The sequence below is a fragment of the Cyprinodon tularosa genome, unplaced genomic scaffold (genome assembly GCF_016077235.1).
Source record: "Cyprinodon tularosa strain WSP-4 unplaced genomic scaffold, ASM1607723v1 ctg58, whole genome shotgun sequence".
In the NCBI taxonomy this organism is placed as follows: Eukaryota; Metazoa; Chordata; class Actinopteri; order Cyprinodontiformes; family Cyprinodontidae; genus Cyprinodon; species Cyprinodon tularosa.
This window is the reverse complement of record NW_024039318.1, coordinates 1,330,154-1,343,735: the sequence shown is the minus strand read 5'-3', so window position 1 is coordinate 1,343,735 and position 13,582 is coordinate 1,330,154. Positions and strand designations below refer to the sequence as shown.

The 13,582-nt window shown below is 47.7% G+C and overlaps 2 protein-coding genes across 3 annotated transcripts in view; one reads left to right on the top strand and one right to left on the bottom strand.

The window, feature by feature from the left end:
* Positions 1–13,582, bottom strand: part of sipa1l3 (signal-induced proliferation-associated 1 like 3) — a 90,119-nt gene that overhangs the window by 27,307 nt on the left and 49,230 nt on the right. For both annotated transcript variants that reach the window (XM_038306320.1, XM_038306321.1), the window contains one exon: positions 4,233–5,205. In XM_038306320.1, coding sequence (XP_038162248.1) covers positions 4,233–5,205 — 973 coding nt within the window. The remainder of the gene's footprint in view (positions 1–4,232; positions 5,206–13,582) is intronic.
* On the top strand, positions 6,053–9,758 carry LOC119797299. The gene is made up of 2 exons (XM_038306322.1): positions 6,053–6,892; positions 9,298–9,758. The coding sequence occupies exons 1-2, from the start codon at positions 6,277–6,279 to the stop codon at positions 9,747–9,749; spliced, it is 1,068 nt and encodes a 355-aa protein (XP_038162250.1). The 5' UTR covers positions 6,053–6,276; the 3' UTR covers positions 9,750–9,758.

The following is a 13,582-nucleotide window of genomic DNA, read 5'->3' as shown; positions in this document are numbered from 1 at the left end:
AAAGACTTGTTTAAAAAAAACAACATATAAAACTAGTTCTCTTTATTTATGAGATACAAGCTCAAGAGGTTGTATAGTTTTAGTCCAAAAGCACAAAAAAGGGAACCAAAAGATGATTCAAATTCAAACTGAAATAGAAGAAAAAAGAAAACAATCCATCCATCAATTTTCTGTCATGCTTTATCACCTGGCACCTTTTTCCAGCTGTCTACGGGCGAGAGGCGGGGTAAACCCTGGACAGGTCGCCAGGGCAATGTCTATCGCAGGGCAACACGGAGACAAACAGTACCAACAACCATTCATGCACAAACAAACACCTAAGAAGAATTCAGAGAAGTCAATTAACCTAGCAGTCATTAGTTGGACTGTGGGAGGAAGCCGGAGTACTCGGAGAGAACCCACGCATGCACGAGCAGAACAGCAGACTCCATGCAGAAAGACCCCGGGCCGGGAATCGGACCTTCTTGCTGCAAGGCAGTGCTACCCACTGCACCACTGAGCAGCCCTCAAAACATTGATTTTTAAACATAACCTGCTATCTTCATTGCAGTTGAAAAGTACATCAGCAAACCTGCTGCTGGTTGACATGCTTTAAAGACTCCCAATGCTGGGAGCTTTTAGTTTTATTGCATCTAATGAAAACAGACAAAATCAACTTCTGGAGTATTTGACCTCCAGCTCAAGAAAACTAAAATGAGAACCAGTGGTTTTTGAAATAGTAATTCTTGTAACTGTTAGATAGAAAGCTGTTGACAGACGACACAAGCATCTTGCACATCCTTTTCTAAAGCTTCAGAGCTAAGCCCTCTTACAGCCAGCGCCACAGGCAGAGCAGAGGCATAAACACAAATTATCCAGACTCTTCAGGATGAATACAGCTTGGCACATTCCTTCTCTGTTCCCCAATTTATCTGGAATGAACTAGGACAGCCTATCTCTGAGCAGACTTATGTCTCATTACTTTTTCTCATGTCCTGTTGTAAAAATATCAGCTTTTTGATGAAGATCCTGCCATGCAAAGGGGAAACAGCCCAGCAAAAACCCAACACAATAACAGCAGCGTTTAGGAGGGAAGAATATGAATATATTTTTGGGAACAGAAGCTGTTTTCTGCTGTGGCTGCAGGCCTCCATCTTGCTCACACACTTTGTTTAACCATCCTTGTCTGCATGAATTCTCCTAATAACATCTGGCACTAATTAGTCCAGAGCCAGATGATGCTTGCCAAAGGGTAAGTGTCATCAGAAGTGTCTTAAGAGGTAATGCTAACCACAAATGCCCACATGCACACATACAGATGACATGAACCATTTCTCCGCTAAAAGGAAGTGTTATCTGTGACACTAAAAGCTAAATGTAAAACAAAGCTGATCAGGCTCGGGTGTTAAGTAGTGCCTGTGATCCAGCAGACATGCAGGTGGTGTTTTATCAGCTCAGTTTGCAACTGTCCAATAGCAGGTACATGTGTAATTAAAAGTCCTGGAGGATTGCCAGTGTGGTTAACTCTGCTTGGCCCCAGCTAATTGATGGATTCAATCTAGTCAACAACTCTGATAAAGTAAGTCCTGCACTGGAAGAGCAGGAAATGGAGTAAATAGACAGGAACAATAACAGTAAATATATTAAATGTTATTTATCTATTAAATGTTGCCTCGGCATCAAACATGTGGTTGCAGATACTTAAATGACAATTTTTGTACATGTTCTTATAAGCAAAACACTGTTTTATGGCGACTGCTGGTGTTGCCTGCATTCCACTAACAGTACAAATAATAATGAACCATTAAGAGCAGTAAGGCCAAACATGTTCTGAATGTTTTTTTTATCAGAAAGATAAATCAATACTCACATGTTTAAACACAAAATCTTGGAATTTCAAGCAGAGCTGCAAGTTATTGATTGAGTAAACCCTAAAGTTAATATATCTTATAAATGGATTACAATTATTAAGACTGCAGCTATTTTATCTTATTTTCTCTTGTTTCAGAAGCGGGGGCGGATTTGGGGCCCTAGGCAAAGACAGGGAGGGGGCCCTCTGAATTGAGAAGGCAACACATAAAACAGACCCATTATACAGTTACAGAAATTTTAATATACTAGATAGATTATTTGTTCTAGGTTTTGTCCCTCCCTTCTTGTTATTTTCCTCTCTATGTTTTGTACTCAGCTGACTTTTCATGCTGTCTCAAAAGGAATGAAAGATTTTTCCCATCACTAAGCTCACTTAGCTGATTGCTCCTTGCTGTGTTTCCAAAAAGGTGCGGAAAAAATAAATAACAGTCCTTCTTTCACTGTAGACAATCCATGACCTGCTTATCTGTTCTCCATTTCTCATTTGTATGAAATAATAGCTGCATGAATCATGAGAGCAGATAAGATAGAGGAGAGCAGGAGGCAGGGTTACCAATCTAATTGCTCTGGAGAGCAGAGTTCGCTGCTTTTATATGTTGTCACCAAAGTCAGGAGCAGAAAAAAGTAGCTAGTTTTGGCCCTAGGTGCTTTTTTAAAATAAAAGTACTAGAGGGGTCCGAAAAGTCGCCAAAATATGGCGACAAAAGCACTAAGTTGGCAACACTGCTCTTTGCACCGTTTGTTTTCAAATGGTTTGCTGTTGTCTGTTTGGACCTTTCTGGACAGGTGCAGCAATAATTCATGTGCATGAATAACCAATAGTTGCATTAACCATACATGTACACAAAGTTTTATGGGGCCCCCAGGAATGGACACGCTTTATCACAGCTGGGGTCTTGAGGGGTGCTGGTGCCTATCTCCAGCTGTCTACGGGCGAGAGGCGGGGTACACCCTGGACAGGTCGCCAGTCCATCGCAGGGCAACACAGAGACAAACAGGACAAACAACCATTCACACACTCACTCACACCTAAGGAGAAGTCAATTAACCTAACAGGCATGTTTTTGGACTGTGGGAAGAAGGCGGAGTACCTGGAGAGAACCCACGCATGCTCAGGGAGAACATGCTAACTCCATGCAGAAAGACCCGACGCCGGGTATCGAACCCAGAACCTTCTTCAGCAGTACTACCCACTGCGGGACTGAGCAGCCCAAAGAAGGAATAGTTGTATTAACCATACATGTACACGTCAACTGCCTAGTATTGCCTAATGGTAACCCCCATATTTAACAGACATATTTATACAAAGAAATAAAATAGGAATGTGTAAGGGTTTTTGAATGAATAAGAAATACAATAAATAGAAAAATGTATCTGAAACACTCTAATCCCCCATGAGACAGTATGTTCCTCTTCCATACTGTCAGACTTTACTTGCCACTTGGTGTCAATGAACAACAACAACAACCAGTAGTGAAAGCAAAAGTATGTGCTGTTAGCCATGCTTCTAAATAGGAGGTCATGGATATTCTTAGAGGAATGTTAAAACTCCATAAAGTCCATTAACTCACACAAATCCTCACAATCACATTCTGCTTATTGGTATCAAGTCTTTTTCTATCATTTTAAGATTTTTGCCCTCAGCTATTCTGTCATCACATCCACCCCTTCCAAGCACATTGGTCATTTTTACCTGAGAAGTTGACACTGCTCCAATATCCAGCACAGCTCAATGGGCATCCTCTCTAAGCCAAAGCTTTGCATGTTAGGTGAACAGGTTGCTCTCTGTTGGGTTAAAGTGCAACTCTCTATGCATGGTTTACTGTCCCATGTCCTCTGTGTTGTCCAGTAATTGACAGTAATAGACTGTAGAGCTGTTGAGTGTTTAGTCTACCTTCCACCCAACAACTGCTGGATATCAGCCTTCCCTTTACAACTCGAATAATATTCTGTCCAAAATGCAGTTTTATTTGGAGTCATTATGAATGTAAACTTTGCATACCAATGATATATTCAGTTAGCTGGATAGAGACACTGCTGTGCATTCTAATACCAGACAAAGATACTAAAGAGAGAGCTGGAAGCAATATAATTCCCGCTCTAAAGCTAAAGCTATGGTGGCTCCGTTTGCTGAGAACAGAGTGGTGATTTCAGATTGGTACCATTTTAATTCATTTTGGACATGATTTTAAATTATCTGTGGGATATTTTATATTAGGTGTATAATATGGGATAATTTATCACTGTGGGATAGACAACATATTAAAATAATGGGGATCAAGCATAATCGGGCTACCGAGTACACACCTAGTTACTCATGTTGCCTCAAAATGAATGTTCCATGTTTGAGTGAAATGTGCTGGAGTGTAACTCAGCATTACCTTTCCCATGGAAGTAGTCTCTGTAGTAGCGAGCCCCCAAGTCTACATGCTCTATGCCGTACAGTTTCAGTCTCTCCAGCCTCATTGCCTGTTCTTCACTTGGGATTTCCAGCACAGACATGCTGGCATTACTCTTCTTCAACCACCCTCTTCCCTCGTCTCCATCACCTCGCTCTGCCGAGGAGCTAAGGAAGCTCACGTTCCTCTCCTTGTGCCCTCCTATCTCATTGAGGAAGTGGGGACAGGAGAGGAGCAGTGGGCTTGAACTGTGAGCAGCTGGCCCATCCAGAGGATCCATGGCTAGGGAAGGGGCTGCAGAGCTCTGACTGACGCCAAGGGTCAGATCCTCGATACTGGAGTAAATGGGGTCGTTTAGGCTAGGAGCTGATGACCGTGAGCCGGGCAGCGATGAAGCGGCAGATGCCCCTGTGGCAGTGTTTCTCCTCTGTGTAGAAAAGCCACGCTGAGCTGCTGCCTCATGGAGGTCAAACAGGATGCTCTGAGCATCAAAGTGAACAAAGCTCTTAGGACAAACCCAGGGTTTGTAGGAGGCATCCGTTGAGCCTCTCCCTCCCCTTTCCTCATTGGCCTCTCCCTTTCCTCCATCCAGCTCCCCTCTACTAGAGCTCCGAAGCTTCCGGAACAAAGATGAAGTTCCCAGCGATGATTCTGTCCCTCCACTTTTCTTTCTTACTCTCTCAGTACCTTCCTTCTTCCCTGTTCCTGTTTCCTCCCCACCTGTGGGGCCAGGTGAGGGGGCAGCAGGGAAATGGGCTTTTGATGACGGGTCTTCAGCCCGTAGCAGCTGTCCAAGCTGTGCAGGAGCTAAACTGCGCTGGTCTGGCCTCTCCTGATGGAACTGACTGAGCATTTCAAAGAACCCTTGCTCAGGAATGCCCTGAATATCGATGGAAGAGGTGCTGCCATACTCTCTGAACCGGTTTCCAAACACACCGCCTCCTCGAGTCTCCACCTTGGGGAAGAACAAGGAGAACTGGATTATAAAAAGGTCAGTAAGAGTTGCTTTTTGTACAACAAAGGTTTTTGTGTAAATAGAGTTCTATTTCATCCCTACTGACCGCCAGAGGCGGTGCTTCAAGCACTGAATGATCATTCATGCGCATGCGCAGGTCGAGTATTAATGACAACAAAGTCAGCTGTGACCTGCCGGGGACCCACGTGACTCTATATAGTCACGTGGCACCCGGCAATCAATCCCTTTTGTTCTTCTCGCGCGCAGGTGTGTTGAGTACAGGAGTGTGGTCGTGTGAAGCTGCTTGCTTCTGTGTATACCACTAGTTTCCTGGCTGCTTGTTGCTGGTAGCCCCGTGACCGGGTTTGGTCGGAGCTGCGGGTAAGTCTCGCCCTCCAGGGGCTGCACAAGCTGCTTTCACCTTACCAGATCTGCGGTGACTGGTAAGTTTTCGTTCTTTTCTCAGCAGTGGTTTACTGTTCGCTTTGATTTGCCACGTTAATTTTGTGGCTCTTTTGACTCACGGTAGCGTTTCTGCTCGCGCTGAGTTGTTTTCAGTTTGTTTGCCTAAGCCCACCAGTAGCGTTTCTGCTCGCGTTGGGTTCTTCTATAGTTTGTTTATCTACACTCACCAGTGGCGTTTCTGCTCGCGCTGAGTTGTTTTCAGTTTGTTTGCCTAAGCCCACCAGTAGCGTTTCTGCTCGCGTTGGGTTCTTCTATAGTTTGTTTATCTACACTCACCAGTGGCGTTTCTGCTCGCGCTGAGTTGTTTTCAGTTTGTTTAAGCCCACCAGTAGCGTTTCTGCTCGCGTTGGGTTCTTCTATAGTTTGTTTATCTACACTCACCAGTGGCGTTTCTGCTCGCGCTGAGTTGTTTTCAGTTTATTTGCCTGAGCCCACCAGTAGCGTTTCCGCTCGCGTTGGGTTCTTCTTTGGTTTGTTTGCCTAAACTCACCAGTGGCGTCTCTGCTCGTGCTGAGTTCATCCTTAGTCAATAATCGAGTCGCCAGTAGCGTTTCCTGCTCGTGTTGACTTGTCCTTGGTAGCGGGCTGATCACGCCTTTCAGCAGTATGATGCTGGATAGTTTATGTTGCTCGACCTGTCTGGCTCCACTTCAGCCCGATGACGGGCATGACTTGTGTCCCTCCTGCCTCGGTGTGGAACATCTCCGGGAGGCGCTGTCAGATGACGCTTGCCCCAACTGTCGCGTCATGCCCCGGTCGGTCAGACTGGATCGGTTGGCTGCACTGGAGCAGCCTACCGACTGGGCGGGCGCTTCGCCACGTGCTCGTTTGCCGATGGAGAAAGCGGTGTGCAAACGTTCTACTGGGGCTGCACCTTCGGTACCGACAAAGCGTGCTAGACGGACCGATGCAGGGAGGTTGTCCACGAAAGTGGATCATCTCACTGCTGAGCTGGCCCAAATGAAAGCCCTCCTCCAGTCCTTTCAGACTGCTGGTGATCGTGGCACGGCTCTCCCTACCGAGCAGGATGAAACGTCAGTCAATGACGACGATGCTGTTTCCGTGGCGGCCTCTGGCACCCATTTCTGTGAGGACCTTCCGGAGCTGGGCTCCGGGGCCTCTGGGTCGGACTCCATTGCCTCTCAGGAGGATACGGGGGAGTCTGTGACATCCGCTATTCGAACGGCTCTTGCCCGTTTACAAATTAGTGTTCCTCAGGCCCAGCCTGCGGCCTCCAGCGCCTTCTTTAGGCGCAGTAGGTCAGAGACTGCCTTTGTGGTTCCTCCCTCGGCGGAGTATGTGCGGGAACTGCATGCTTGCTGGTCAGACACCAAGGCGTTTTCACGTCTGACGACGGATGGCAGGGTCCTGGCAGCTATGCAGGAGGCACCCAAGGTTGGCTTGGGGCAGATGCCAGCGGTGGAACCGGGCATTGCCTCTCTTATAATCCCGCCTGATGAGGCCTTGCGGCCCAATGCCCGTTGTCCGCGTCCTCAGTGCCGTATTACCGACGACCTTCTCGGCAAGGCCTATGACTCTGGGGCCCGCATGGGCCGGATTGGGAACTCTCTCTCCCATCTTATGCTGGCCCTGTCTTCCTCCTTGGAATCTGTTCCGCTGGATCATGCCACGCAAGGCCTGGTTGATGCATCTCTGCAGGCCTTTGCTCTTATGACGAGGGAACTTGGACGCACACTCTCCACACTGGTTCATGCTCGCCGCCAGGTCTGGTTGGCGCAGTCACCACTAACTGAGCCTTGTAGGAGGACCCTCCGGGCCCTGCCTGTGGTCCCGGGGGAGCTTTTTGGTTCTGCGGCACTGGACGCCTTGGACCGTACGGCTCAGGCCTCTAGAACGAGGCAACAGCTGGCAGGGCTTCACAGACGTGATCGCCAGCCAGTAAGCACCTGGGCAGCTGCGGGTCCTTCACGGAGGTCCTTAGTGCCTTCTCCTTCTCCCACTGAGCCCCAGGGTCTGTTACCAGGTCAGAGATCGGTCCAGAGACCTGCTCTAGATCGGAGGAACAGAGCTCGAGACCAGGCTGGAACAAGGTCCTTTCATCCCTTTCGGGCCGCGCAGTCTGGCCGGCGCCCTCCCGGGCCTTCGAAGGGCCGGGGGACCCGCAGATGATGCCTTAGGGCCGGCGGTCGGTTATTTTTCCCCGGAACAGCTCAGCTTCTGGGCTGCCCACACCCCGGACTTGTGGGTGTTGTCCACCCTGTCCCGGGGGTACCGTCTTCAATTCCGCCGCCGGCCACCTATCCCTGGCCGGGTCAGGATGACTGTGATCCACGACCCAGTGAAGGCACAGGCACTGAACCAAGAAATCTGCACCTTGCTGGCCAAGGGTGCTATAGTGCCTGTGGACCCCCTGCTGGATCCAGGGGGCTTTTATTCCACGTATTTTCTGGTTCCGAAGAAGACCGGGGGCCTGCGTCCAGTCTTGGACCTCAGGGGCCTGAATGTGTACTTGAAGGCCATGCCCTTTCATATGCTGACCACCAGGGAAGTGCTGCAGGCGATTTCCCCGGGCGATTGGTTCACTTCCATAGATCTCAGGGATGCTTATTTTCACGTTCCGATCGCTCCGCCCCATCGGCGGTTTCTTCGTTTTGCTTTTCAAGGGAGACATTTCCAGTTCAGGGTCCTCCCGTTCGGACTTTCACTGTCCCCCAGGGTGTTCACCCGATGTGTTGCAGCGGCTCTCTCTCCTCTGCAGGCACAGGGATTGAGGATCCTCCCATATCTGGACGACTGGCTCATTTGTGCTGCGACGTGGGACCAGGCGGTTCGAGATACTCGGTTAGTGCTCCATCATGTGGGATGCTTGGGCTTGCAAGTGAACATGGAGAAAAGCAGTCTGACTCCCTCACAGGAGACTGTCTTCCTGGGCATTGCCATGGATTCCATCTCAATGACTGCTTGCCCGTCACCCCAGCGGGTGGACGGTATATTGAGCGTGCTCCCGGAATTCAGGCGCGGCATGGCGCTGCCTCTTGTGCGGTATCTTCGACTCTTGGGCATGCTTACAGCTGCGTCCGCCGTAGTGCCCTTAGGGCTGCTGTCATTGCGGCCCCTCCAGATGTGGTTGAACAGCTTGAATCTGGATCCCACACGGAACACTCATCGTCTCCGAAGACTTCGGGTGGGGCCTCAGTGTCTTCAGTCTCTGTCCCAATGGAGGGTGAGGTTGTTTATGACCACAGGGGTCCCGCTCGGTTCCCTCCCGTGTCGTCGGGAAGTTGTGTTTACAGATGCATCCTCCACGGGCTGGGGTGCAACCTGGCGGGGTCAAATGGCACAGGGGACATGGTCCCAGCGGCAGGGCAGGGAACACATCTATGTCCTGGAGTTACAGGCTGTACTTCTGGCTCTTCAGAGCTTTCTTCCGGGCTTGCGGGGGAAGCACGTGCTGGTGAGGTCAGACAACACCACAGTGGTCTTTCACATCAACCACCAGGGGGGAACGAGGTCAAGGAAACTGTTGTGCTTGACTCGACGGCTTCTGACCTGGGCAGCTCCACGCATAGCCAGCCTCAGAGCAGCCTACATCCCAGGGCCGGAGAACGTGCCAGCAGATTTTCTATCCCGTCAGAAGCCGCTTCCAGGGGAGTGGAAGCTTCACCAAGAGGTGGTGGAGTGCATCTGGAAGGTCTTTGGCAGGGCGGACGTGGACCTCTTTGCCTCAAGGGACGCATTTCATTGTCCCCTTTGGTTCTCGTTGGACAACAGCAGCCCTCTGGGCCACGATGCTCTGGCACACGACTGGCCCCGGACCCTCCTTTATGCCTTTCCGCCATTCAGCCTACTTTTTCAGACTCTCCTCAGGGTACGTCAGGAGGGGCACAGGGTCCTGCTGGTGGCCCCCTACTGGCCAGCGAGGACTTGGTTTCCTCTACTGTGCGAGCTCAGCTCCGGCTCGCCAATGCGTCTCCCCTCCAGGAGAGATCTTCTTTCCCAGATGGGGGGTCAGATCTTGCACCCCGAACCGGACCGGCTCCAGCTCTGGATTTGGCCCCTGCAAGGCCGGGGTCCACCTTCTCGAGATACACTGGGTCCATAGGGCATACAATGGCTAATGCATGGGCGCCGTCCACGCGAGCTTTCTATGCTAACAAGTGGACGGTCTTTGCCACCTGGTGCCGTGATAGAGGGCAGGACCCGGTTCAGTGTTCAGTTTCTGACATACTGACCTTCCTGCAGGCATTGCTGGACCAAGGACGGTCTCCATCTACCTTAAAGGTGTATGTGGCTGCCATTTCCTGTTGGCATGTTGGGCTGAATGGTTGTTCTGTGGGCCGAGACAAGGATGTTGTACTGTTTTTAAGAGGTGCTCGGCGTTTGCACCCACCCAACCGCCCTGTGGCACCGGCGTGGGACCTTTCTCTTGTGCTTGAGGCTCTTCGGTCCCTCCCATTTGAGCCCCTGGCGTCGGCGGACCTCAAATGGCTCTCACTGAAGACTGCGTTCCTTTTAGCTATGGTTTCCGCAAAACGTGTAGGGGAGTTACAGGCTCTCTCGATAGCCGAACCCTGCTGCCGGTGGAATCCTGATGGCTCAGGCGTTACACTGTGGGCTGACGTAGCGTTTATTCCTAAGGTATCACTGCCAGCAGGCAGCACCCAGCCTCTCCATCTTGCCCGGTTTGACTCCGGAAGTCCCTCTGAACCACTGTGTCCTGTTCGTGCCCTTGAGACATACATCAATGCCACGGCATCCTTCCGAAAGACAAATAGCCTTTTTGTTTGCTACGCTGGCTCACGGAAGGGTCAGGCACTTTCTAAGCAGCGACTTGCACACTGGGTTGTGGATTTGATCTCCAAGGCTTATGCCTTGCAGGACCGGCCACTGCCGGCGGGAGTGAAATGCCACTCTACAAGGGGCATGTCGACATCGTTTGCTGCTATGACTGGGGTGCCATTGGATGTTATATGCCGTGCGGCCTCCTGGAAATCACCTAGTACCTTTACTCGGTTCTACAGGGTGAATGTGGCTGCGCCCCATCCGCTTCAGGGAATCCTCGAGCAGCATGCCTCTACATCACATTAGGTGGGTGGTGTAGTCGTTGTTCCTTGAATGTTGCTGATTCCTCGTGACCTTGTTGATATGAGTCATCCAGTGCTTGAAGCACCGCCTCTGGCGGTCAGTAGGGATGAAATAGAACGAAAGTTACTACCGTAACTACGGTTCTATGAATCCCGGATGACCGCCAGAGTGCTTGGTCCCTCGGAATCTCTGCTTTCACGAGAAGATTGAGGGATTGATTGCCGGGTGCCACGTGACTATATAGAGTCACGTGGGTCCCCGGCAGGTCACAGCTGACTTTGTTGTCATTAATACTCGACCTGCGCATGCGCATGAATGATCATTCAGTGCTTGAAGCACCGCCTCTGGCGGTCATCCGGGATTCATAGAACCGTAGTTACGGTAGTAACTTTCGTTTTAGGCACATAGAATGGTGTTAGCCACTATTGACTTGTCCGTTTACACTAATAATTTAAACCTGATGATTAAACACGCTGTATACCAAGACATATCATCATCTTTTAGACTCACTATCTTATACTATATAAGACAATCCTATAAATAGGCCAAATGAGATTATATTAATATTTTTTAAGTCATTGTAAAAAGCATCTTCTTTTGTTCTGGGACTGATATACATTTAGTGATAAAACATGTCCTCCTCTGGGAGCAGAGAAGTCATTTTTGTCTTGAACAGAATGGCGGCTTATGGAGTATACTCTCACAGGGTTTCAATATAGAAACTACTAAGAGGCTGTGCAGGCACCTGGTGCAAGTTCTGTTCATTTTGGAAGAAATGTTTCATTATACCCAATTTTTTTTAGCACAAACTAAAACACACAGAATATTAAGTACATTAAGAGAAGTAAATTAGAATACAGGGAACCCTCGTTTATCGCAGAGGTAACGTTCCAAAAACAACCCGTGATAGTCGAAATCTGTGAAGTAGAAACCTATATTTTTTTTTTTTTACAGTTATTATACAATGAAATACTCAACAAAAACTTTTTACAGGGTCAAGCATTGGTTTAACAAATAAAAGTACTGTATAAACGTTTGTTGTTGTTGGTTGTTTTTTTGTTGTTGTTTTTTTTTTACAAATAACTACTGTACTGTACAATAATATAATTTTAAATAAATAAGTAATAATTTTAATCATCAATTCGAACTGAAGGGTTAATATTGCGGGGATCAGTAATGCCCCAAAGTGACAAAATGGAACGGGAGAAAATGAAAAATGATAATGAAAAAAAATATAAAGTACAGTAGGACAAATAGTGACTCGTGTACAGTACAGTACAGTATTTCACTGCTGTTCTGACAGAGCATCCTGACTCGGTTCTGTGGTGTTTTTTTCTTCTAAAGCCTGCGGTGCAGGTGCGTTTTTTGGAGAGAAGAACATAGTTATCGGTAGTTGTTGTCGCTCTTTTTTTCTTCTGGGCCAAAAGATCCTTATAAACCGACATGCCACCATCGATTATGTTTGACAATAAAGTTTAACAATGCATGATGCAAATCCGTGAAGCAGCGAGAGATCGTGAAAAGTGAACCGCGTTATAGCGAGGGTTCACTGTGCTATTAAAAACTTATAAGCTTTATGTCACTCAATTCCCAGATTAAACCAATTAACCAGAACGTGAAATATATCTATGCTTTTATTTCTTGTAACTTTGATTGCAACTTACATATACTAAAAAGCAAAGTTAAAAACCCACATCAAGTTAAATGGTAAGATGAAGTGCAGTGGGAAAATGATCACCAGGAACAGGGATGACTTAAACTCTGAAAGAATTGTCAAGAGAAAATCTGTCCAAAAATCGGGACAACTGCATAAGGAGAGAAGTAAAGCTGAAATTAGTGCAACATGAGCTGCTATGCACCATCGAACCCTACCTGGGCTAAGGAGAAAAACGGGGGGTCTCACTGTGTAGGATCCACACTTAAAGTGTTCATCTGCCAAACACCCCGAAAAGGTAGTAAACAAGATGTAGTACACTAGTCTCCATCTTTTTAACAGCTGTAATGAGCAGGGAGGGCCTGGGTCTGCCAGGTTGGTCTCTCCAATACTGACCCCGTTTAGAACACAGCGCTATGCTCTAGCGAGTTTAATATGGTCATAAATCAAACATCATGATTTATCATGGTGTTCCCTCCTAATTCTCCCATTTACAAAGTATTTAGAGAAGTTTAGGCAGCCATCACACACCATTACACACGGGTGTTTCAAGAGTATTTCAATGTTTACAGCAATCAGTGTGAATTCCCCATACCTTGTTACAGCAATCATTGATCTGTGGTATGACTCACCCTGTCTGTAATCTGTGAAACATTTTAATATGTGCAGACTTTGGTTTTGAATTTAAGGGTTATGAGGCTTAAAGTCGATCTACGAATAAGGTTTCATGTAATTAAATGCCTGAGAGAAATTATGATGCAGTCGGGTTTCAGTTTCTCACCTCAGTCACCACCTAAGTCATCAGTTTCCCTTATCTCCAAAATCCAGTATGGATATGTGAGAGTTGGCATGAAGGACCCCACTTTATCATTCATAGATCACATTTGGTTGGAAGTGGGCATACCTAAGTTTCAGGCCCTGTTTTGGTAATACACAACCCCAGGAATGTTGCTAAATGGTGCAAATTCCTCTTTTCATTTGAAAGAAATGTTTAGATTTTATTTGGAGAACAAGGTTCAAAATGAATAGTAGAAAGGATCAGAATTTACACTGTTTGACATCTAGATTGAAGTTTCAACAGTTGATATGTTCCATTTCATCTACTGCCATTGGTCCACTGTGTTTCTAAAGCGTAGAGTCAACATAGCCATCTTTGTGCTTACTTTTACAACAAAGATTTATGGAGCTACTGATTCCATTTTCCAGCAGGGT

Coding starts and splice junctions, on each gene's coding strand:
- LOC119797299 (XM_038306322.1), top strand. CDS start 6,277: ATGATGCTGGATAGTTTATGTTGCTCGACCTGTCTGGCTCCACTTCAG. Junction 6,893..9,297: donor AATTAGTGTTCCTCAGGCCC/AGCCTGCGGCCT, acceptor GAAGCTTCACCA/AGAGGTGGTGGAGTGCATCT.